Here is a 27378-nt window from a genome sequence, read left to right as displayed (position 1 = left end):
GTCTACCTCCCACCTTGCTTCTGTTGAGTGGTTTATTGTTCCACAGCATTCATGAGACAGAATTGACACTTCTTCTCCCTTCCATGGAACTCCACAGGTTTACAGAAGTGGCTGCTAAATTAGTCAGCAGAGGAAAGGCTCTTTCTGAAACCATACATCTGGCAACTTGTTTTAGATTTGTTGCGATGCAGAATCGTTCTGTCTCCAATCTACCATCTTCCAGTCTCCTGTTTGGTTCCCAGTCCTCTTCTGAGAATGCAAATGAGAAGCAACAGAAACAAGAGGCTCTGATTGATGACATTATCCACCCACTACTGTCTGCCTTCAGACGTGGTCTCAGGGCTTCAGGAGTCTGCTTGAATTCCCACAGGTCACTGAAGGCCTTTATGTACTGAACAATTGCTTACTTATACTTTGTGTCTCAAATATACTGCACACGGAAGAATTTCAGACCTTTGACTTCATGTTATCGATTTCACTGCCTGGAAAGATAATATTTTGGAGGTTTAACAGCATGCCCTATGTAATCCACGGAGATTCAGATGCCATTTATTGTCTTTGGACATCCACTTCCTTAATATCATGTAGATTCTCTCCTGGGGTGCAGGATGAACTTTGAATTACTCAGTTCTGGTGAGGGAGAGCAGTACATTCAGGATCCCCCCTGTCTTGAACAGATACAGAGTGTGTGGCAGCAGAAAGGGGTCTAATTTCTAACAGAAGAGCATCTGGAGATGTCAAGAGAAAACCAGAGCTCTTTAGCCCGCTACCTGCCCCACTGTCTTATTTCTAGTATCTTTTACCACATCATTTCCCCCGGGAAGGCAGTGTCAGTGGTGATTAACAGATGGGGAGGTGGAGAGATGGGGTTTGACTTTTAAGTCTGAAGAAATCACTGAAACCTGCTAGTGCTTCATTTTCTGTATCTGCACAGGTGGGGTGGAAATCGCAGCCATGGTAGGTTAAATAGCAATTGCCAAATTATGTTTTCTTGATCTCTAGAATAGAACCTTATTTGGAAATACACTAACAACCCCATTCCTAGGGCAACATTTCAAGACACCTACTTACTTGGTATCTGAAAACTCATATAGTATTAAAATATATATGTATATATATATACATATACATATACATATACATATACATATACATATACATATACATATACATATACATATACATATACATATATACATATACACACACATACATACATACATACATGCAAACCTGCCTGTAATAGTTTACTATGTGAGGCCAATGCAACATGAAATTAGCAGCAATGATAAAACAGAACAATTCTAGGAACACTCTGTAGTAGAAGTGATGTGAACGAGGACTTTCTCTTCTAAAGTGCATTAGTGTGTTGTATTTGCCTTGTTCTTGTGATGATACGAGATTGTGCAGACATGGATGATGTTATGTGAGGAGAATGGCATAGTTGTGATACATGCTGGTCCATAGGGGTCAGATAAACACAACCAGTGTTATATGGCACAAGTCAGAAGAGGCCTTCCGATTATCCCTCTACATACTATCTCCTCTACCTTTCTCTCTCTCCCACTCTCACCATATCTAACCCTTCATGTTCCTTAATTTACATTTTCCCTTCCACACCACCTGCAATCTATCTCCCTTTCCTTGAACCCCTATTCATGACCCCTTATAAGTTTCCCATATTCTATCGGTACTCCAATTTAAACATGTACATTTAAGTATTTCAAGCTAGTCCCCACATATGAGAGCATGTGACATTTGTCTCTTGGAGTCTGCTTTCCTCCATCAGAATGATTATTTTCAGCTCCGTCCATTTACTTCTAAGTTTTATAATTTTATTTTTCTTCATGACTAAATTACACACACAAGCGCGCGCACACACACACACACACACACTTCTTTTTTTCGTTATTGATTTGCTAGTTGGGTTGTTTATACTATCTGGGTTGTTTATTGCTTCTGGCTTTTGTGGAAAAAAAGCACCAGTGAACACGATATGCAAGTATCTCTATAGTAAGATATAGAGTCTTTGGGTATATTTCCAGGAGTGGTATAGCTGGATCATGTGGTAAATCCATTTCTAGCTTTTTTGGAAACCTGCACAATCATTCCCATAGTGGATGTACTGGCTTTTATTCCCATCATTAGCAAATGTGTTCCTGTTTTCCACATCCACACCAACATCTGGCTTTTGTTTTTGCTTGCATTTGTTTGTTTTAATTTTAGCTATTTTGACTCATTTAAGACAAAATATCGTAGATCCAATTAGCATTTCCCTGATGGTTAATGATACTGAAAAACTTAAAAACTATTTCTCAGCTATTTGTATTTCATCTTTTGAGAACACTTTTGGTTCCATGCTCTAATTTTTAATTGCATTGTTTATTTTCTTGCTGTTTAATTTTTTTGAGCTCTTTTTATATTCTAGATACTAACTCTCTGCCAGATGTATAGCTGGTAAAGTCTTTTCCCCATTCTATTGTAGGCTTCTACTTCTCCTGAAAGTTGGTGTTCTTTGTAAATAGCAGCTGTTTAGTTTCACGAGGCCCAATTATCAATTATTGTTCTTAATGCCTGCATGGCCAGGTTCCTTTCAGAAAGTTTTTTTTTTCTGAACTTATCAGCTGTACTGTTTTCATACTTAATCCTCTATTGGGTTCAGTGCATCAGATCTTATGAAGAGGTCTTTGATCCATTTGAAGTTGAGCTTTGTGCAAGGTGACACCATTACCATGCTATTTTTATCACCTTAGTTCGATGATGTAATTTGAAACCAGAGACAGGTACCTCCAGCAATGTTTTTATTGCTTGGGACTGTTTTGATTACCCTACGCATTTTGTCTTTCCGTATGAGTTTTGATATTGTGTTTTGCAGTTTCTGAGATGAATTGCATTGTAATTTTGATAGGGGTTGAATTGCATCTATAAATTGCTTTTGGTAGAATGATCATTTTTATGTCACTAATCCTGGCATGAGCATGAGAGGTCTTTCCATCTTCTGATGTCTTTTTTAATATCTTAAATACAAGCCTTTCACACCTTTGGCTAGATTTTTTTCCAAGATTTTTTTGAGACTATTTTGAATTGTATTGTTTCCCCTATTACTTTTCCAGTATATTTCTTAATTCATATAGGAAATTACTGATTTTAGGTATTAATTTTGTATCCTGTTACTTTGCTGAACATATTAATCAGTTATTGTTTTCTAGTGGAATCTTTAAGGTATTTTATAGATAGTTATATCATCTACAAATACAGATATGTTGATTTCTTCCTTTCTATTTGTATCCTCTTTATTTCTTCCTCAACTTGTCTTATGGCTCTAGCTAGGACTTCAAGCACTACATTGATCAAAAGTAGAGGGAGTCTTGTTTCTAATTGTAGTGAAAATGCTTTGAGTTTTTCCCAGCCTAACATGATGTTGGCTGTGAGCTTGTTTTAAACTTCCCTCATTGCATTGATACACATCCCCTATATCCCTAATTTCTCCAGAATTTTTATCATGAAGGGGTGTTGAGTTTTGTCAAGACCTTTCTGCATTCAGTGAAATGATAATATGGTTTATGTCCTTGAGACCACTTATATAGTGGATTACAATAAATGATTTACATATGCTGAACCATTCTTGAATCTCTGGAATGATGTCAGCTTCATTATGCCGAGCAATTTTTTAGATGCTTCTTAAATGTGGTTTGCAAGTATTTCATTGAGAATTTTTATGTGTATATTTGTCAGGGAGATTGAGTTATAATTCACTTTCTTTGTTGGGTCTTTATTTAGTTTTGCATCAGGGAAATACTGGCTTTGTAGAAGGAATTTGGAAGTGTTTTCAGGCTTGAGGGCTTGGTAGAAGGATTTTAATAACCAGAGGCAGTGGGCATCTTCAGGGAAATGCTCATGAACTCTTAGCACCTGTGTCTGCATACAGAAGAGCAACCCAAGATCAAGCTAGTCAACCCCCCTCCCCCAGCACGGATGTGGGAGGGGTCCACAAAGCCCCACCCATCTCTGGGAAGTAATTAGCGAGTCATGGTGCTATTGGGAAAAGAAGAGTCAGTTTTCTTCAAGAATGTGGTTCCTGGATGTTATCATGCTCCAGCAAACTGTTCTACACCCATATACAGTAAGTGCAGTCAGTGAGTTTAAAAAAGAGCACAGGAAACCAAGACAGAATAGTGGTGGCTGAGATAAAAAAGATAGGGAGAAGGAAAAGGGATGGATTTGAAGAAATACATTATATACATGCAGGAAATTCTCAAATAATATAAAAAGAAAAAGGCCTTGTTAGTGCTATTTGTAGTGTAGCACATACAGTGTGGATACTTTGGGCAGGATGGAGTGGGAAAGTGTAGGATGGTAGTATACTGAAATGATGAGCAGTTCCAAATTTATGAGTGATTTGTCTATGAAGGTTTAATAGTTTCAGTCCACTGTTGACTGTGGGTAACTGAAACCAAGTATAGCTGCTGGTTTTCTTCTTGAGGTAGCTAAAAGCCCCTCAGGAAGCACCTTATCAAGGCATGGCTCACTCTGGCTTAGCGTTTAAAATAATAAAGTGTACTGTGGATGACAAGATCTAGAGGCAAATGGCTCTGTGCTGACAGGTGTAGCTGGGACACCTCACATTTTAGAGAAACAGGAAGCAGAGAGGGAACGTGAAATGTAACTGGGCTATAAAACCTCAAGGTCCTGTCCTAAGAAACCATTTCCCCCAGCAAAGCTCCTAAAGGTTCTACAATCATCCAAAAACAGCACCACCTACTGGGGACCAAGTGTTCAAGCACATAAGCCTATGGGGGACATTCCACATTCAAAACACTCTATCCTTGGTCCCTGCATTGTCACGGTTACCTCATACTGCAAAATACAGTCATTCAAACTTCAAAAAGTCCCCATAGTTCTTAACTGTTCCCACACTATTCAAAAGTCCAAAGTCTCTTCTGGAACTCAGTACAATCCTACTGTAAACTTCTATAAAATAAAGACAAAAATCAAGCCCTATACTTATACAAGGATCAGAACAAACATTCCTATTCCAAAAAGAGAAGAACTGGAGGGCAGCAAGGAAATATTGAACCAAAGCAAGATGAAAAGCATTCATGGCCTTCAGTTGGCATCATGTGGACTCCAGCAGGCTTGGATTTCCCAATCTTTTCAGTTCTGCCTGCCTATGGCACAAAGAACATATTCTCTCTTAGGTTTGCTCCACTCTGTCCCTCCAGGTTTCCTCAAGTATCCCAGGGATGAGGTTACTGGGGCAGCATGCACACACAAATATCAATGGTGTAATCCTAGGGCAGGGTCAAAACATGCATGCCCAGATGTTCCGTGGATGTGTTTTCTGGGGGGTGAGTGGGTTTTTTTTGTTTTGTTTTGTTTTGTTTTGTTTTGTTTTGTTTTGTTTTACTGTTGATATACAATATGCCTTGAGGTTGAAGCTTCTGGAATCTGAGGGGACCCACAGGATGTGTGCATGTATCCCAGAGTCATGGTCATTGGTATGCATGCTTGAAAACTGCAGTCACTACTGCCTTTAATGGGCTGTGAGCTTCTAGAGGGCTGGGCTGCTCCTTCCATCTTCTGAATCTATGGCTGCATTTTCAGTGTTGAGTCAACATCCATTATTCACTGTCCACATTTAAGTGCTAAATCTGGTCTGATGCCTCCTTTGTAGATTCAGAGAGGCTTAGCCAATATGCTTCACTAGCAAGCGGTTGGAATGAATGAAACCCAGGCATGGAATGGAGTGTCAGTGAGGGGATGACACTCCTTTTCTTCCTCCTCTACCTCCTCCTCCTCCTTCTCCTCTTCACTCTCCCCTTGTCCTGAGTGCCATTCCCTCTGGCTGTCTTGCAGGTATGCATCGTGCAGAAGCGAGACACAAAGAAGATGTATGCCATGAAGTACATGAACAAGCAAAAGTGTGTGGAGAGGGATGAGGTGCGGAACGTGTTCCGGGAGCTGCAGATCATGCAGGGATTAGAGCACCCCTTCCTGGTGAACCTATGGTGAGTGGGAGGTGACTTGGTCCCCAAGAATGGTGTCTTGGCACTGCCAAAAAGGGAAAGGATCCAAGTGTCTGGGTCCATAAACTCCCAAATATTCTATAGGGTATGTTCACTTAATGAACCTTCCAGGATTCATTTTTACCCCATTCTCTGATTAAATGAACCAGAATTGAAAACAAATTTGTTTCTTTATATTTGAAAACATATGTAGTAGGTTTCATGGAATGCTAAATGGTGTCCTGAATCCAGTATTTTATAAAGTCCCACACAACATCTTAATGGCAAGAAGGACTTGGAGCTCATGGTTCACTCTGTATAGCATGGTTTCCCTGAATGGAGATGCTCAATTCCATCATTTGACTCTGACACCTAGTCTCCTATAATCCATGTTTCTGGAATTTTCTCTCCATCCCCATCCCTGACCATAATTTCCACTTCAAATTTGCATTCTAGAAATGTCAGCCTGTTGATGGTTCCCTGCCTCTGGGCTTTTGTACATGACACCTCCTTTTGCTAAGTTAGTCAGGCACCGCAAAGTTCTCCATTGTCCCCAAGACTTCACTTGTGCATTCCAAGTGCCCTCACGAATTTCTTCCTATTACTCTGTTATGTGCCTCTTTCAGATGGGGTCACTGACTCGTGTTACTAGTGAGCAGACAGAAGGAGCTGACAGCAGGCTATCTGCCTTCATGGCCTCCACCTATCTCCTTGACAGGCAGTTCCTGGCTTTGCCAGATTCCCCACCCACCTTCTCTTTGGCATATTACTTCCTTCTAGTTATTCTGTGAGGCCTTCTTGCCCTCCTAGGAGTCTGAGTAGTATGGAGGTGCTTTCTGGGTTCATAGGGACTCTGTGCCTTGTATTAACTGTATGCCAGCTGCAGGGTTCATTTCGTAGAGGATGAATTACTGCAGCCTTGAGAAGGCTTGCTCTCATCGCTCTTCCTCACTGACAGGCTCTGTGATTGGCACCAGTGGAAGCCTAGCATTGATTAGTTTCCATGACAGCTTTGCCTCTGTGGAATGAATGATCTGTGCTCCCGAGCTGTGATAACCCAAGCCGAGCTGTCAAGCGCAATATTTTCACCTGTGTAAAGTGAAGCTGCGGTGCTCTCCTGGGATGAAGACAACCCCGGTGAAGGAGAAAGAGGAAGAAAAATTGCATGATAGAGAGTGGGGGGAGTACGGTGCCTGAAGGAGCCCCAAGTTGGGACAAAATGAAGGAGTGGGATAAGATTGCCTAATGTTCTTCCTCCAAGCCTGACCTCAGTGGATCTAATCTATAAATGTCATCAAGGAGGCAGTTGTGTACCCAGGGGTCCCAATCCAGACTCCAACTTTGATGAGAAGAATGAGAATGCATGATGGGAGGGGAGAAAGGGCCAGGGAACATGAATATATGATGCTGATACTGTCTATGAGACAGGAGGGAAGCCAGCATCCTCACCAGAGCTGACTATGCCGGCTGCCTGGCCCTGAATCCATCCTCTAGAACCCCGGGAGGAGTAAGTAACCAGTATATAGCACTTGTGTGTCAGCTTAGCTGGTGAAGGCACAGGTTTTGAAAGAAAGCCCTCTTGCCTTTCTACATCTGTTTTCTCATCTGCAAAGTCAAAGGGATAGGATGCTGATGTCATGGTGTTGTTTACAAACTAAATGAAGTGATAAGAAACAAGCAACCTGCTTGGTATTTGACAGGGATAGCCCTTCCATGACTGGTCTCCACGGTCACCAGAGTTCCTTCCTCCAGGCTCGCTCTGGCTGAACATCTCATCTTCATGCATGGCTCCACATCTTTCTCTTTCCTTCAGTATTGCATATGAAGACTTTGAAAGGTGTATCTCGAGTGTTGGGTACCAGGCTGTTGTTGGCTTGATTAAAGGTTAGTGGGTAGGCAATTTATTTGCATTTGCATAATATACTTGAAGTTTATTTCCATCAACCTCACTGGCTCTATTTATTTACTAGAGTTAGTGTTCACATGCATTGGAGAATTGGATAAGGAAGACACTTGCCACAATCTAGACAAAACAGTCACGAGAGTGAGCACCTTACCATCTAGGAAGGGGACAGGTCCTAAACTTAATGTTAATACGTGTCATAACAATGGTTCTGGAACCTATGAGTAGACATAAGACAAGCCAAGACACAGATGTCCATATGCCACCCTACGATTTTTTTTTATTTAAACAAGATTGGTCCCTTGGTCTTGCAAACTTTATATGCCCCAGTACAGGGGAACACCAGGGCCAAGAAGTGGGAGTGGGTGGGTAGGGGAGCAGGGGATGGGTGGGATGGTATAGGGGACTTTCAGCATAGCATTTGAAATGTAAATGAAGAAAATATCTAATAAAAATGGAAAAATTATTTAAAAAATTTAAAAAAGATTATGAGAATCATTTAAACTCAGAGCTGTGCTGGGTAAAGCAGGAAGATTCAGATGCTGAGGAGAGGAGTCAAAGCCCCCAAGAACCCGTTTGTTACAAATGATCTGTCCCTTATAGAAGACTGCCGCCGTTTTCTCAGAAGTAATCACAGACAGCTTCCAAACGGGCATGTGCACACACACCGTAGTCAGTTACCGCCCATAGGGGGCTTGACCTAATGTCGCTTGTATTCTGATGTTAATTTGGGTCCCCAAATTGTTCACATGAGAGAGTCAGCATGTCCACTAAGGGACCCCCAGTTGGTTCTGGTTGGTAAACAAGATGCCAGCAGCTAAAGGCTGGTCAGAGCAAACAGAAGTGGGACTTAGGATTCAGGCTTGGGACTGGAAGAAGGAGGAGGAAGGAGAAGGAGAGCAGCCATGCCGGGGGGAAAGAGAAGGAGAAGAGAGATGCCATGCCTGAGAAGAGTGGAGGACAGGGAGGCATAGCCGGCATGTGCAGGAGCTGGGAGAGTGAGGCCCACTTGGGCAGCTCTCAGGGTCCACGGCAGCCAAGGTCAAATAGAGAATTTAGTAAGTAGTAACTCAGGATTATTGGCAGGAGGTGGATTAACCATGTGGAGGTTAGGAAGTGGACCAGCTGCTGCACTGTTTAAGGCATATCAAAATGTAAAAGCTGTGTATATGTGCTTCACTCAGGGATGTAAACTACTGGGACAGGTAGCGAACCCACTGCTGGGATATATTTAATTGATTAATTCAACAACCGCCAGCCTGTCTGACAGGGAAATCTTGCCAAAATGCAGATCTGACTTGTGGATGAAGGATTTCTGTGGCTCCTTAAAGTCAACAGAATGAGGTCTACCAAGGCTGGGCTCTGCTATAGTGTTCAGTCTCTCCCCCATTTCTGTCTTGGTGCATTTTACTGCAGCTAACCTGAGTGGCCTCTGAGTGGTAACTGAGACATCATTGCTCACTTCTCCAGGCCCTCATACCTGTTCCTCTTCTAGAACTCCACTAGTCAGGGTTTCCTGAGAGTGCATGCTCTTTATCCTGTAAGCCTCCACTTAGCAGCCAAGTGTTTCCTGAACCTGAACTTCTGGTGGAAGCCAGGCACTGTCCTGTTTCCAAGTGTCCAGAGATGATATAGCTCTGCATCCTCCCAAAGATGCTCAGCTATTATAGGACAGGGCAGCAATATTGAGTTCATCTGCCTTCTCCATTAGCAGTGCTCTACTCTTGGAGGGACCAAGGCATCCTTCTTCATTGTGCCTCAATGTCTGGAACAAAGGAAATTCAGTTGTTCAGTACTGCTATGTTTGCTAGGTGCTGTAGTAGATAAAAGTACCAGAATTGAGTCCAATCATCACCCCTATCTTCCTGGAAGAGGAGAACAGTCAGTCTCACACTGGAAGCACTGTGCTACAACTTTGTTCCCTCGGTGACTCTCTGGTATTCTCTCTCATTATTAAAATAGAGAGATTCCAAACACCCATTATATCCTGGGGACTGGGCATCCCAGTCAAGCCCTGACATATAGAAGAACAATGCTGGTGAGGTTTTTACAACTCTAATTGTGATGTCATTGGCTTCTATGTATCTAAGACACTCCCTCTCATCACCATGGTAACCTCTAGCATCAGAGGAAGAGGCTGTGCTGCCTTGCCTAAGGTTCTTTCTTGAACTGTCCTGGCATGTGCACTGTCCTTGGTGTCTTTGGCTCAAGCTGTGAGGACTCCAGGTTTTCATTCTTTAAAAAAAAATGGTTTTAGAGCTTTATTATAGAAATGCAGGGAGTAAGACAGGAGAGGGGGGGCTAGAGAGAGAAGCTAGAGAGAGAAGCTAGAGAGAAAGAGAGAGTAAGAGAGAGGAGAGAAGACAGAGAGAGAGGAAGGTTTTCATTCTTGTTGCGATGGTCAGGGGCTGCTATTCTGAATGGGGAGGAGGGGCTCTGAGTGTGAGCCACACAGCTCACAAGCTGCACCTTGATGCTCAGAGAGCTGTGTAAGAAGCCAGTGGCCACACTGCAAGTCAAGGCTCAGGAGTGGTGCAGCTGGGCCAGGGAGATTGTCTGGGTGTGTCAAGAAATTACCGAGGGACTCAACAGCCCACCAAGGAGCAACACAAAGAGTCCTGTGCACAAGCCAGGACTCCTAGGATCCCTGGCTCTGTTGAGCTGCCAAGCCATGGCACCTTCATGCAGATTTCTCTGACTACTTTCTGTGTTTCCCATGTGTTCTTCTGTAACTAAATCCCAGAATTATGTATGTCTTTGTTACTTTCCGTCTTGGGTTGGCCAAGTAGCAGGTAAAAGCAACCAAAGAGAGGATGGGATTAGTTTCAGCTCACAGTTTGAGGAATTACATCATTGGATGGAAGGATGGGAATTGGTGCTCTGTCTGAGGCAGTGGGCACTAGTGACATGCCTTGTTACATCCTAGTAGATCAGGAAGTAAGGAATTCCGTGGGATTCAGGGATAGGCTATAGCCCATACAACTTCCCCCCTGACTCCCAGTCTCTCACTTGTTCCAGCTCGGGATCAGCATCCAAAAACCCCACAACAGCACCATCAACTGAGAACTCAGTGTGCAAGCACATGAGCCCATGGGGACATGCCACACTGAGATCACTTCACAGTGAGACCATACCACCATGCTCTTTCTACCATTGTAGTGACAGTGATTTATCGTCACTTATGGAGTGATGCTCTTTCTCCTTGATCTCAGTGTATCCTCAGCACTGTCTTATGAGCTGGACATTTCCATCTCCAGCTTACAGTTGGAGAGGCCAAGGTCAGGGGTTTGGATTATTCCCACAAGATTAAAGCTCACCCAAGGCAGAACTGAGATGAGAAGCCAGAGTACAATAGTAAATTCTTAACCAGTTCTCCTGGGGTAGGGAAAAGGGGACAAGCCCTGGTTCCTAGTGTTTTCTATTCTCCGAGGAGTAGAAGGTATCCATTATTTATTTAAATCTAATAAGCTGGTGTCAGACAGCTTGAAAGTTTTTCTGAAAAAGTTACAGTTGATTTTTGGTGTCAATACAAGCTGGCTTCTGACTCTCCTGCTGGGCTCAAATCTTCCACCATAGCCTAGGATCTCTCAGCTTCTCTCTGCAAGTTGGCTCATAGCTACGCCTCTAAACTATCAAGATGAGAGAGGAATGAGTTTGAACTCAAGAGAAAAGGGATGATGCATAGATGCTGGACAGAGTAGTGGAGGCAGGAAATGGTCCATGGTCTTGATGGGGCAGAGCCTTTCAAAGGCCTGTTTCCTCACCTGTGAAACGGGGAGAACACCCAGCCTTTCCTGTGTTCTACAAGGCACAGGCCAACTGAAACCCAAGGGATAACAGCCTTTTGGAAATTCTGAAGTGTCATGCCATGCATATTTTACACTTCTTTGAGAAAGCATGAAGCATTGATAACAATCTATATATTTGCTGACAATTTATATGCATGAAATTGCTGGCAGGAGGCAGTCAGTGTGTAGATAAAGCCCATGGATGTTTGGCAATCAAGAGATTTAATATTAAGCTCATATGCCAAGAAGCACCAAAATTGCACTAGAATGTAATGCATTTTAACGCGAAGCCTTCACGTGCTTGAATCAGTGCGATTAAATTCGGACAGTAGGGTCCTGGATCCCTGTGTTTCAAAGTCAGGTGGCAGCCTCCCTCCATCCCCACATCCACACAACCTCCTCCTACAGATCTTTGTTGCTTCCTCTGCCTGAGGTGATTTTCTGAGGAGGCTCAGGGATTCACCTAGGAGAGGATCCCTCTGAAAATTTCACATCTCAACCATCACCTGGATTTCTAATCCAGTAAAACCTACATCACGGACAGTATCATGTCTCCGCAGCTTCTGATTGTTAAGGGCTGAGAAATCCAAGAGCATGGCACCAGATCTGGTGAGGGATGCTGGGAGTGTGGTAGAGGATACTGTGAAGTGAGACAGGAAGCTACTGGCTCAGATCTCTCTTCCCACTTTTATATGCCCCTTCCCATGACATCATGGGCAGCCCTCAACTAACTCTCAAAGGCCCTTGCTCCCTACCTCACTAAGACATATCTGGAGGCTGAGTCTTTGACCCACGACTCTGAGGGACCCACTCAACATAGCAGCATCCAATGGGATATGCCAAGACCCAGCCTTCAGATCTGCTTACCCTCCTACTCTCAGCAGGATGGTTCCTGCACCATTTTCTCCCTGCATTGTTGACTGTGAACAATGTAATGTCAGCCACTGTTCCTTCCAAGGCTTAGCTGCCCCTTCCTGTGAAGTGGTGGGACATGCTATGACATGGCAAATAGGCACATGGGTGAACACTGCCCAGAACTTTGCAGGGTCTCTTCAGTGTTTCTCCTCTGAGCCTGATTCCTAAGAACACAGTGGGGTCTCCCTTTCTATCTTTGTATCTCCAGACTTGGGTTGCTCCCCTGCGCCATATCTCAGCTCTCCTTACAAAGATCTCCAGCCTTATGCTCATGCAAAGTTGAAAGAAAAGCAACACAGTTAATACACTTAGATGAAAACAGCCTTAGAGTGTGGGGGAAATTCCCTGGCATGTCCATTGTCATGCTTTTGTCGGATTCCCAACTCTGAGCAGGGTCTACCTCACTTTTACAGAAGACTCTCACCCAGCAGCTTGCAGACTTGGTCAGTAGAAGTAGCAGGTGCATGGGGCTACTCCGTGGCACCATCAGTGACTGGGTTTATCCATAGCATTATCACACTGGGCCCTGCCCTGCATGGAGCACCTACCAGTGCCTCAGGGGACCTCACAGCTGGACTTAGGTTCTTATTTTGAGCCTTATCAGTGGTCACCTGTAAATGAGAAGAGTCTTTGTAGATGGTGACATGAGGGTCATTCTCACCAGTAATATGTGAGGACTTTAGGATGTTTGCTGATCCTAAAGCAAGATGTGTACCAGGCATGTCATTCCTTGTTCCCTCTTGAGCTCTATGGGTGAACACTCTGGCTTCTGGTTCCTACAGGGTTTCATCAGAAGACCTTAAAGGAGAGCCAACAGTCAGCCTGTTTCTCTGTGGGGCTACTTGGCTTTTGGATTCATGAAGATTGCTTGGCTTAATTCAGTTCCTGGACATCCCTGTCATGTTACCCTGTGTTGTAGAATGGTGTCCTCTAAGCAAAATAACCACTTCATCAGATCATCTGTGCCTGCTTCCAAGAGTCCATCATAATTAGGTCTAGTTATTGATTTCCTTCAGAGAGGGGCAGGGGAGGCATTGGATCCTTACCTGACATTCCAGCTGTTCCTCCCAGCAATTTGTATGTTGTTCTGCCCTAATTACATGTGCCTTCCATCTTGAGGGATGTGATAAATGATAAATTGGGTATGCTAACTAAAGGGCCTCCATCTGTACTGTAATGCTAGGCAAAGACTTTCCAGTGCATCTGTATAAGTAACCCAAACAAACTCTCTGGTCCCCCAGGAAGACCATTGATGGGATCATCTTTTAGGTTTGTTGTCAGGGCTTTATAAGAAGGGGTTTGTGGGTGTTTCTATAAGGTGGAGCTGAGGCAAGCTGGAGTCTCATAGGACATTTTACAAGTGCAATGTTTCCTATGGGAAATCTCTATAAGAGGTGGGGGTTCTTTACATCTCCCCCGTAAACATCCTGTTTGGTCCAGCACAACCCATGGGATGTCGTAGGCTGGTGTGGCCATTCATTTCCTTAAGGACACTTCTTATCACCAGAGGAAATGTGAGCTCCTGGAGCAATGTTCCTGCTTTTCTTGTCCCGACATGTTCCAAGGACCTGAAGCAGTGTCTGTCATGTGTGGGCACCTGACTCTACTTGCCATATTGAATCACATTCTTGCATGTGGCTCCTGTCTTGGGATATGTGTATTTAGGAAGCCCAGAAGGAACCAGGACCTGCTTTTTCAGAGGGCTGGGTGGCTCAGGAAAGACAGAATCTTGGCTTTGCCTTCCTCATTCTTAGCTCCAGTCGAAGACCACTTTGTACAGAGGTGAAAATTTTCCTTGCAATGCAAGTCCCAGGGCAACTTACTGAAGTTGATGCATCCCCATCATGGTACTGGTATAGTGACAGACAAGTAGACCAATGGAACAGAATTGAAGACCCAGAGATGAATCCACACACCTATGGTCACTTGATCTTTGACAAGGGAGCTAAAACCATCCAGTGGAAAAAAGACAGCATTTTCAACAAATGGTGCTGACACAACTGGCGGTTATCATGTAGAAGAATGCGAATTGATCCATTCCTATCTCCTTGTACTAAGGTCAAATTTAAGTGGATTAAGGAACTCCACATAAAACCAGAGACACTGAAACTTATAGAGGAGAAAGTAGGGAAAAGCCTCGAAGATATGGGTACAGGGGAAAAATTCCTGAATAGAACAGCAATGGCTTGTGCTGTAAGATCAAGAATCGATAAATGGGACCTCATAAAATTGCAAAGCTTCTGCAAAGCAAAAGACACCGTCAATAAGACAAAAAGGCCACCAACAGATTGGGAAAGGATCTTTACCTATCCCAAATTGGATAGGGGACTAATATCCAATATATATAAAGAACTCAAGAAGGTGGACTCCAGAAAATCAAATAACCCCATTAAAAATGGGGTTCAGAGCTGAACAAAGAATTCTCACCTGAGGAATACCGAATGGCAGAGAAGCACCTGAAAAAATGTTCAACATCCTTAATCATCAGGGAAATGCAAATCAAAATAACCCTGAGATCCCACTTCACTCCAGTCAGAATGGCTAAGATCAAAAACTCAGGTGACAGCAGATGCTGGCGAGGATGTGGAGAAAGGGGAACACTCCTCCACTGTTGGTGGGATTGCAAGCTTGTACAACCACTCTGGAAATCAGTCTGGCGGTTCCTCAGAAAATTGGACATAGTACTACCGGAGGATCCAGCAATACCTCTCCTGGGCATATATCCAGAAGATGCCCCAACTGGTAAGAAGGACACATGCTCCACTATGTTCATAGCAGCCTTGTTTATAATAGCCAGAAGCTGGAAAGAACCCAGATGCCCCTCAACATTTACACAATGGAATACTACTCAGCTATTAAAAAAATGAATTTATGAAATTCCTAGGCAAATGGATGGACCTGGAGGGTATCATCCTGAGTGAAGTAACCCAATCACAAAGGAACTCGCACAATATGTACTCACTGATAAGTGGATATTAGCCCAGAAACTTAGGATACCCAAGATATAAGATACAACTTGCCAAAAGCATGAAATTCAAGAAGAACGAAGACCAAAGTCTGGACACTTTACCCTTTCTTAGAAATGGGAACAAAACACCCATAGAAAGAGTTACAGAGACAAAATTTGGAGCTGTGACAAAAGGATGGACCATCTAGTGATTGCCATATACAGGAATCCATCCCATAATCAGCTTCCAAATGCTGATACCATTGCATACACTAGCAAGATTTTGCTGAAAGGACCCAGATATAGCTCTCCCTTGTGAGACTATGCCGGGGCCTAGCAAACACAGAAGTGGATGATCACAGTCAGCTATTGGATGGGTCACACGGCCCCCAATGGAGGAGCTAGAGAAATTACCCAAGGAGCTAAAGGGAACTGCAACCCTATAGGTGGAACAACAATATGAACTAACCAGTACCCGGGAGCTCTTGTCTTTAGCTGCATATGTATCAAAAGATGGCCTAGTCGGCCATCACTGCAAAGAGAGGCCCATCGGACTTGCAAACTTTATATGCCCCAGTACAGGGGAACGCCAGGGCCAAAAAGGGGGAGTGGGTTGATAGGGGATTAGGGGGGTGGGCATGGGGGACCTTTGGGATAGCATTGAAAATGTAAACGAGGAAAACACCTAATAAAAAAAAATAAAAGAAAAAAAAAGAATTCTTCTCAGGCTCCCTTCTCATTCTTTTATCCATTCTTCATACTAGATGCCTGCTTTCATTAGTAGCTTGTAGACTTTGTCATGTCCTAGATGGCCCTATGGCCAAGCACTCACCAAGAAGTAGGAAACATAGCACTTATAAAATGTCCTGTCAGATCCCACTTGTCTCTATCCTTCAGCCAGCACCCTCTCCCCTTATTCCTTCTGATGCCAGCTGCCAGCTACCCCCAGGCACGTTCCCACCAGAGTGGCAGAAATGACTTTGTGAAATGATCCTCCACCGCAATCATGATTGACTCCATAACATCTAAGGGCAGACTGTGAGATGATCTGATGGCACAGGGATCTCACTGGTCCATATGATCATTGTTTGTCAACATGAATTGCCTGCGCTGTTAGGGACACCACCAGATTGTTATTGATGTCCTTTTTTATCTATATGAACTCATAGGTGAGGAAGCAGCTCCCATTGTCTTCAATTGAAGGCAATTATAAACTCATTCCCCATGGAATGACAGGTATCCTTCATTTCTCCCACCTGTCACAGTTCTGAGCCAAGTTCAGGTCCTTCACTAGTTGACATGAAGACTAACATGGAACAGGAAGGTGATTGGACCAGGCCAGCATCAATCTAAGATGGTCCCTCCTACAATCAAATGGGAGTGAGCAGGCTTGTCCTTGCATTCAGTACCATTTGATGTGTCAAAGGCAATTGGGGTTCAGCTGCCATCTTGCTGGTGGCACAGGCAGAACATAGGAAGTTCATACAGCACCAGCTATTGGGGGTTGGATGCCACCCTGCAGGGTGCTCTTAACTATTCTCTCCTTTCTTCCTCTCTTTCTGCTTCCATTTCTTTCCTAGCCAATACTTCCATTTTGAAACTTGAAGTTACTAATGCGATTTTTTTTTGACAAGGTGTGAGAGAGATGGAGTGTGTAGGGACTACACTTCTGTTGGGTACCTGTGCATGTTTCCCATGGAGTGAGACAGGGTTTGTGAAAATAACAATGGTGGCTATCACAGTGCCTGGAGCTCTCCACCCTCCTTATGTGTGTCAATTTTTTGCCTTTGTGCTAGGAGTGACTGACCTGGGTCCAGCCAGCCCCCCCGCTGAAAGGACTCTCATGAAATCAGTGCCCAGGGAGTGTGTGAGCCAACCATGGCTGCATTTCAAAGGCCCTGGTATGATTTGGTGCAAATCCTTAGGTGTCAGTCACAGTCTGCTGCCATGAGCAGCTTTCTGAAGCATACTGAGAAACTGCATGTGAGAATCTGCCGCAAGAGCCTCCTGTAGGGATGCCTCTGTTGCCAGCATCTGGATAAGGAGGGAAGAGACAAGACTTTAAAAGTTGTTTTCAATTTCTTTGATTCCCAGCCTCAGTGGGGGTGCTTAGCAGAGCTCCAGCCTTCAGACCATGAGGTCAGTAGAGATCTGAGTTGGGCCCCTGCAGTGATTTGAATAGAAATGGCCCCCATAGACACATGTGCTTGAATGCTTGGTCACCAGGAAGTAACATGATTAGGAGGTGTGGCCTTGTTGGAGGAGGTTGGCCTTGTTGGAGGAGGTGTGGCCTTGTTGGAGGGGGTGTGGCCTTGTTAGAGGAGGTGTGGCCTTGTTGGAGGGGGTGTGGCCTTGTTGGAGGAGGTATATAGCTGAGCTTTGAGGGCTTAGTGTGTCCCAGTTCACTTGCAGATCCAGATGTAAGAACTCTCAACTCCTCCAGCACCAGGTCTGCCTGCACACTGCCATGTTTCCTGCCATGACCATAATGGACTAAAACTTTCAACTGTAAGCCAGGCCTAATGAAATATTTTCCTTTGTAAGAGTTGACAAGATCACGGTATCTCTTCACAGAGATAGAAACCTTAAGACAGTACCTGAGGACACAGAAGCCACTGTGTGTCACTTTGGGGGAAGTGGCCCATCAGGCAGGGCAGAGGGGTAGAAATAACCCTCCTGATCCACCATGAACATTTAGCTTGATGATCTACAGGGTGCTGATGTCATACTCTGTCCCCAAACAGACAGAGAGGAGGAAGGAAGGATCAGGCAGAGGTAGCAGTGTGCCCAGATGTGAGAGCCTGGCCTTCACACCAGATCTCCACTTGGCAGGGATGTGGCTCTGGTTGTTTAGAGACAATAGCTGGTCTGTGTATCCTGCCAGATACAGCAGTTATAGGAGATGGGTCACTTCTGTCGTTCCCTCCTAATTATGCCCTTTTGTGTGAGGTTCAGTGAGAGGGAAAATCAGCCTACATGCTTCTGGAAACTTCCATCCTGTCCACACCTGCCAGGTCTGCACAGCAGCCTGCCAGGTCTGCACAGCAGGAGTAAGGCAATTTTGATGAGCCATATGCAGGACCAGGGTGTGGGTCTGGATGCCAATCTCAAGGGATCTCTGGACTTACATGCATCCTCTATGTGACATTACAAAGTGCATGGGGGCTCGGGCTATATCCACCAAAGGTCCAGCTAGAGGCAGATAGATGAAATGAGCAGGGTATTTTTTTTAATTAGATATTTTCTTTATTTACATTTCAAATGCTATCCCGAAAAATCCCCTATACCCTCCCCCCGCCCTACTCCCCAACCCACCCACTCTCCCTTCCTGGCCCTGGCATTTTCCTGTATTGGGGTGCATGATCTTCGCAAAACCAAGGGCCTCTCCTCCCATTGATGGCCACCTAGGTCATCCTCTGCTACATATGCAACTAGAGACACAGTTCTGGGAGGTACTGGTTAGTTCATATTGTTGTTCCTCCTATAGGGTTGCAGAGCCCTTTAGCTCCTTGGGTACTTTCTCTAGCTCCTTCATGAACAGGGTTTTAATTAAAGTGGTTATTTGTGTAGAAACAGCCTACATGCAGAGGGCTTGTGTTCTCAGTACTGAGTAGGAAGCAGAGACAGAGCCTCATAAGGTGTAAACAGAGCAGGTGCCTCAGGGACCTGTTTTAATGAGTATAACAAATATATTAAGTGTCTGTCATTACAACGTCTTCTTCACTATAGGACCATGCACTCTTGAATATCTGAAGACACACTGGAACTTTGTGTGATGTTAAGCTGGCGTCCCCAGTTTCGCTTACTCTGTAAAGCTACCCCTCAAATGCACCCACATACCTCTCTGGCCTGCTCCAAATTAGTGGAACTGGCTTAAAGAAGAGTTTTAGTCTGTTCTCTTTAAATTTAGTTTTCTTTTCCCTTCTCTTTGCTTTTCCAAATGGTCAAAGATTTAAGACGTTATTAAGCCAGGCAGTTTGGCACTGCATTCTGGAGTCAGGGCCTTCCTCACAGCCTCTAAAACCAGCTGCTTCCTAGGGTTGTTCAGGTCCCTATACTCAGTAGGATTTCAGCAGGGATACCTGAGGCTATCCCTGCTGAAAGGTTGAGTGGGCAGGATATGAAGAAGCATTTTCTTCCTGCCTTCTACCTGTGATCTCTGACTTGTACCAGAAATGCCCAATGTCCCATTTAGAAAGTTTCCCCAAGTTCTCCCAAGGATGCCAAGGAATTCAGTTTTTGGGGTGGGGGTGGGGGAATCAATAGTTCCTAGGAAACTGGAATTGTTGAGGGTATGGGAGGTATGTAGTATGTGTGCAGATAGTGTGTGTGTGTGTGTGTGTGTGTGTGTGTGTGTGTGTGTGTGTATGTGCGTGTGTACTTTATTTTATTTTTTGAAACAATCTTTCATTGAAATTTCCAGTTCAGTTAGACTAGCTGGCCAGTGAGCCCCAGGGATCCTTTGATCTCCATGCCTGACTTTTTTTTTTTCAGTTTTTTTTAATTAGGTATTTTCCTCATTTACATTTTCAATGCTATCCCAAAGGTCCCCCATACCCACCCCCCCAATCCCCTACCCACCCACTCCCCCTTTTTGGCCCTGGCGTTCCCCTGTACTGGGGCATATAAAGTTTGCAAGTCCAATGGGCCTCTCTTTCCAGTGATGGCCGACTAGGCCATCTTTTGATACATATGCAGCTAAAGACAAGAGCTCCGGGGTACTGGTTAGTTCATATTGTTGTTCCACCTATAGGGTTGCAGTTCCCTTTAGCTCCTTGGGTAATTTCTCTAGCTCCTCCATTAGGGGCCGTGTGACCCATCCAATAGCTGACTGTGATCATCCACTTCTGTGTTTGCTAGGCCCCGGCATAGTCTCACAAGAGAGAGCTATAACTGGGTCCTTTCAGCAAAATCTTGCTAGTGTATGCAATGGTGTCAGCATTTGGAAGCTGATTATGGGATGGATCCCTGCATATGGCAGTCACTAGATGGTCCATCCTTTCGTCACAGCTCCAAATTTTGTCTCTGTAACTCCTTCTATGGGTGTTTTGTTCCCATTTCTAAGAAAGGGTAAAGTGTCCAGACTTTGGTCTTCGTTCTTCTTGAATTTCATGCCTGACTTCTTATGTGAATGCTGAGGGGCCAAACTCAGGTCCAGGTCTTCAACTAGGTCAAGATACCTACCAGAGGTGGGACCAGGTGAGATGCCTTTGTGTTACCAGGGCAGAGTCTTGATAGGACTGTGGGACTCTAGTCCCTGCCTTTACCATGCCTCTTCCTCCTTGTGAACTGGGCTTTTTTTCAGTGCCTTGGCCCCCCATGACCCTCCTGCCACAAAGCAACGGGACTGACTTACCATGCACCGGAGCCTCAATAACAACCTTTTTCTCTTTCTTCTCCAAGGGCCTTGGCCTTTGCTATAGTAACAGGATGTTAATTCACTCAGTCATCCTCTCTGCCTTCTGGCTTCAAGGAAGCAGCAAGGAAGGAGAAAGCCACAGCAGGGAGGCTGCCTGGTGCCCTGTGAGTAGAGAACTGCAGACAAGAGGCTCAGATCTGAACCTCAGGACTTTAGACAATGCACCGAGTCTCGTTTGCAGAATGTATGAAATAGGAATCATGTCCAGTTCTCAGATTAAGGTGCCAGTGCCTGGTGGCTCCTGCCACTTGGCCAGCTGAAGTGCCCCTTACTTCCTGAATGCTTATGGGTCTATACTTCCTGCTCTCCCTTCCAAGGCTTCTTCTATTCGGAATTATGATCCCTTGCTCTGAATTCACTGTATCTATTTTTAACACTAATTTGTTTGTAGGTGATGTCGAGAGCCACCCACAGTCATTTATGAATTTGCCAAGAGAGCTGGACACGATGGCTCTATTTTTAAAGTGGTTGCGAGTGTGAGGAGTTGTTGATGAGGCAGCCTTGGTGCCCAATTCCACCCACATCTCACTCCTCTCGAAGGCCTGGGTGATGAGCGGGTCCTCAGGGATCCCACAGCAGATGGGAGAGAGTTCTTTATAAATGTATCAGTACCTCATGGCAATTGCCTGCCAGTAGCACATCTGGAGGACTTGGCGTGGCCCCAGCTGGAGTGGGCCTTTCTTCTCCAAATCAGGTCTAATTGTAGGGATGCATGAGTTCATATATGGCCACAGGAATGGAGTTCTGGGGTAAACACTCATCCTCCTGTGCCCAGGAGCCCTGGGGTAGCTCTCAGACGGTGGTCCTAGAACCTGTCCCTAGGTTGCGTTGCTCTGAGCCATGAAAGCAGGCACCAGTCATCAAAGACTCTCAAGGTGACTCTGAGTTCAGAAACGACTGAGCCACACCCCTCCAGATACAATGCGTAGAATGGTTTCAGGCAAAGGCCAGGCTGCTCCTTGGACCTCTTCCATACAGAAAGAGGTGGTGAGAAAGTGCACCAAGGCTTGCTCTTTTGAGGTTGTGGCCTCATCCACTAGGACAGTAGGTCAGCAAGCAGATGGCATTCCTTACGGATGGGGTGGGATATACTTGGCAGAATAATAGAGGAAGGAGCAGGTAGGAGATCCTCCTAGGAAAAAAAACAGCTTCACCCCAGCTGCACTCACACCCATATCCCTGCCTAAGTCCAAATTCCCAGCTGTGTCTATGCCCTTGCATCTGCTGTTCCTATAGTGTGTAATGGCTCCTCACCTAGCCCCACAGACCTGAGGCTATCCTTGCTGAAAGGTTGAGTGGGCAGGATATGAAGAAACAGGCCTGTCTTGGTTGCTGTGATTACATTATTACTCACTGTTCAGGACAACAAAACACCATGTATCCATCCCAGTGTCCCCCAGTCCATCTCCTTAGACTGCCTTCTAGTGATATTTTAAAGCTCTGAGCAATTACATTATGAATTTTGTTGTGTGGCACACAGTAAGGAATTAAATCATTTTTCATTGCAACCTAGGAGTTCTATATGTTCATTAATGTTCTTAATGCTTTGTTGATTAAATTTGTTACCTAGTGTATGTAATTCATTCTGAGCACTCTTACTACTGCTGGCTTTTGTCTCCCTCCAACATCTGTCAACTCCCCCTCCCAACCACTACAGATTCTTTCTCTAGGTCTCTTTTGTTTTATGACTCACTGAGTTTAACCAGTGCCATCTATGTGACCATGGCTTTGGAATTAGTGACTGGAGCCTGGTAGGTTCAGCAGTGGGTATGCAGCTGAAGATAATGACTTCCCTGCTTCTCAGAGGAATTCAGTTCATTGAGTCCTTGGTATAAGCAAGGCCCACTGCATGTAACCACATCCACTGTGAATGAATGACTACAATGGATGTGTCATGCCTAGAAGATGTCATGTTGTGCCCTGTCTTCCTGTCTTTCAGCTCCTACATTCTTTCTACCCGCTCCTTGTTGACATTCCCTTACCTGCCTTAGAGATGGTGGTATGGTATATTTGTCTGGTTTAAGGCTGAGCACTTAACCAATATTTATTCTCAGCATCTTGAGCATCCATTCTCTGTATTTACTGTCATTCAATAAAAAGACAGGCTTCTGTGAATAAGACCGAACATAGCATTTGTCTAGAGATATGAACATAAATATTTAGAGGGCAGTTTGATAGTACTTCAATTTAGCTATATATGTATGTATGTATATATGTATGTATATACACTTATTTTATACATATATGTATTTATCTATATTATATATAGTATATGTACTATAATATATGTAATAGTATATATAGTATATATAGTATAATATATAATTATGTTTATATAATATATAATATATAATGTATATTATGCATTATATATAATATACTATATTATATTGATGTATATTATATAATTATGTACTATAATACATATTATAATAAATATACTTATACTACATAATATATTATATGTAAAATAAATATAAAAATATAAATATATTTATATATGTATGTATATACATATATAGCTAAATTATATAATATATAATATATTATAATATATTAAATGTATTTATATGTCATATATAATATATTTATATTTTATACATTTATATATGTGTATATTATATATTTATATAATATATTTTACGATTATGATATAAGAATATATATATACATATATACATATGTATATATATATATATATTATATATCGTGTATATGTATGTTAGTACTCACCTAAGGCATGTGTCTTCTCCAGACATTGTTTTTAACTGTGTTTGCAGGATGAAGTAGGATGCTTTTCTGTGGAATAGGCTTCAAGTCTAAATGGAGAGTTGTTTGTCCTTGTGACACTGTGCCATTGTTGCATAGTAGCCTCATCTTGTCTGGTAGGTTGGTATTTCAGTTCAGGGGTTCACAGCTCAGTAAGTCTATTAGTGATTTTTCCCTGGCACAACCTACATAGCTAGCAAGAAGTACCATGAAAGCTAGCTAGCAGGGAGGACACTTGCACCTCAGGCCAGCTTGATGTCTTTTTATTTTTATGAATAGATAATGAAATGTTGTATATATTCACAATAGAATTTTTTGTGGTCTTAAAGAAAATGAAATTATCGCTTGCCATCAGAGTCTTGCCCAACACCTGCAAGGGCCCACACAGGAATCCCCACAGGATCCTAAGACCTCTAGTGAGTGGAACACAACTTCTGCCAGGAGTCTGGTTCGAGCACCATATATCTGGGTACCTTCCCTGCAAGAAGAGAGCTTGCCTGCAGAGAATACTCTGCCCACTGAAACTAAGGAGAGTGCTACCCTCCAGGTCTGCTTATAGAGGCTAACAGAGTCACCTGAAGAACAAGCTCTTAACAGTGACAACTAAAACAGCTAGCTTCAGAGATCACCAGATGGTGAAAGGCAAACGTAAGAATCCTACTAACAGAAATCAAGACCACTCACCATCATCAGAACGCAGCACTCCCACCCCACCTAGTCCTGGGCACCCCAACACAACCGAAAATCTAGACACAGATTTAAAAACATTTCTCATGATGATGATAGAGGACATCAAGAAGGACTTTCATAAGTCACTTAAAGAATTACAGGAGAGCACTGCTAAAGAGTTACAGGCCCTTAAAGAAAAGCAGGAAAACACAGCCAAACAGGTAGAAGTCATTAAAGAAAAACAGGAAAACACATCCAAACAGGTAATGGAAATGAACAAAACCATACTAGAACTAAAAAGGGAAGTAGACACAATAAAGAAAACCCAAAGCGAGGCAACGCTGGAGATAGAAACCCTAGGAAAGAGATCTGGAACCATAGATTCGAGCATCAGCAACAGAATACAAGAAATGGAAGAGAGAATCTCAGGTGCAGAAGATTCCATAGAGAACATAGACACAACAGTCAAAGAAAATACAAAATGCAAAAGGATCCTAACTCAAAACATCCAGGTAATCCAGGACACAATGAGAAGACCAAACCTACGGATAATAGGAATTGATGAGAATGAAGATTTTCAACTTAAAGGGCCAGCTAATATCTTCAACAAAATAATAGAAGAAAACTTCCCAAACATAAAGAAAGAGATGCCCATGATCATACAAGAAGCCTACAGAACTCCAAATAGACTGGACCAGAAAAGAAATTCCTCCCGACACATAATAATCAGAACAACAAATGCACTAAATAAAGATAGAATATTAAAAGCAGTAAGGGAGAAAGGTCAAGTAACATATAAAGGAAGGCCTATCAGAATTACACCAGACTTTTCACCAGAGACTATGAAAGCCAGAAGAGCCTGGACAGATGTTATACAGACACTAAGAGAACACAAATGCCAGCCCAGGTTACTATACCCAGCCAAACTCTCAATTACCATAGATGGAGAAACCAAAGTATTCCACGAAAAAACCAAATTCACACAATATCTTTCCACGAATCCAGCCCTTCAAAGGATAATAACAGAAAAGAAGTAATACAAGGACGGAAATCACGTGCTAGAACAAGCAAGAAAGTAATCACTCAACAAACCAAAAAGAAGACAGCCACAAGAACAGAATGCCAACTCTAACAACAAAAATAAAAGGAAGCAACAATTACTTTTCCTAAATATCTCTTAATATCAATGGACTCAATTCCCCAATAAAAAGACATAGACTAACAGACTGGCTACACAAACAGGACCCAACATTCTGCTGCTTACAGGAAACCCATCTCAGGGAAAAAGACAGACACTACCTCAGAGTGAAAAGCTGGAAAACAATTTTCTAAGCAAATGGACTGAAGAAACAAGCTGGAGTAGCCATTTTAATATCGGATAAAATCGACTTCCAACCCAAAGTTATCAAAAAAGACAAGGAGGGACACTTCATACTCATCAAAGGTAAAATCCTCCAAGAGGAACTCTCAATTCTGAATTTCTACGCACCAAATGCAAGGGCAGCCACATTCATTAAAGACACTTTAGTAAAGCTCAAAGCACACATTGCACCTCACACAATAATAGTGGGAGACTTCAGCACACCACTTTCTTCAATGGACAGATCGTGGAAACAGAAACTAAACAGGGACACAGTGAAATTAACAGAAGTTATGAAACAAATGGATCTAACAGATATCTACAGAACATTTTATCCTAAAACAAAAGGATATACCTTCTTCTCAGCACCTCACGGGACCTTCTCCAAAATTGACCATATAATTGGTCACAAAACAGGCCTCAAAAGATACAAAAATATTGAAATTGTCCCATGTATCCTATCAGACCACCATGGCCTAAGACTGATCTTCAATAACAACATAAATAATGGGAAGCCAACATTCACATGGAAACTGAATAACACTCTTCTCAATGATACCTTGGTCAAGGAAGGAATAAAGAAAGAAATTAAAGACTTTTTAGAGTTTAATGAAAATGAAGCCACAACGTACCCAAACCTATGGGACACAATGAAAGCATTTCTTTTTTTTTAATTTTTTATTAGGTATTTAGCTCATTTACATTTCCAATGCTATACCAAAAGTCCCCCATACCCACCCACCCCCACTCCTCTACCCACCCACTCCCCCTTTTTGGCCCTGGCGTTCCCCTGTACTGGGGCATATAAAGTTTGTGTGTCCAATGGGCCTCTCTTTCCAGTGATGCCAGACCTAAAGCTTTACTACAGAGCAATTGTGATAAAAACTGCATGGTACTGGTATAGAGCCAGACAAGTTGACCAATGGAATAGAATTGAAGACCCAGAAATGAACCCACACACCTATGGTCACTTGATCTTCGACAAGGGATCTAAAACCATCCAGTGGAAGAAAGACAGCATTTTCAACAATTGGTGCTGGCACAACTGGTTGTTATCATGTAGAATGCGAATGGATCCATACTTATCTCCTTGTACTAAGGTCAAATCTAAGTGGATCAAGGAATTTCACATAAAACCAGAGACACTGAAACTTATAGAGGAGAAAGTGGGAAAAGCCTTGAAGATATGGGCACAGGGGAAAAATTCCTGAACAGAACAGCAATGGCTTGTGCTGTAAGATCGAGAATTGACAAATGGGACCTAATGAAACTCCAAAGTTTCTGCAAGGCAAAAGACACCGTCAATAAGACAAAAAGACCACCAACAGATTGGGAAAGGATCTTTACCTATCCTAAGTCAGATAGGGGACTAATATCCAACATATATAAAGAACTCAAGAAGGTGGACTTCAGAAAATCAAATAACCCCATTAAAAAATGGGGCTCAGAACTGAACAAAGAATTCTCACCTGAGGAATACCGAATGGCAGAGAAGCACCTGAAAAAATGTTCAACATCCTTATTCATCAGGGAAATGCAAATCAAAACAACCCTGAGATTCCACCTCACACCAGTCAGAATGGCTAAGATCAAAAATTCAGGT

At 43.2% G+C, this 27378-nt stretch overlaps 1 protein-coding gene across 1 annotated transcript in view; it reads left to right on the top strand.

The window, feature by feature from the left end:
- Positions 1–27378, top strand: part of Stk32b (serine/threonine kinase 32B) — a 270329-nt gene that overhangs the window by 82287 nt on the left and 160664 nt on the right. Inside the window, exon 3 of the mRNA NM_022416.2 lies at positions 5857–6008. Within this exon, the coding sequence (NP_071861.1) occupies positions 5857–6008 (152 nt within the window). The remainder of the gene's footprint in view (positions 1–5856; positions 6009–27378) is intronic.

The sequence above is a fragment of the Mus musculus genome, chromosome 5, assembly GCF_000001635.26.
Source record: "Mus musculus strain C57BL/6J chromosome 5, GRCm38.p6 C57BL/6J".
NCBI classification, from domain to species: Eukaryota; Metazoa; Chordata; class Mammalia; order Rodentia; family Muridae; genus Mus; species Mus musculus.
This window is presented reverse-complemented; position numbering and strand designations above follow the sequence as displayed.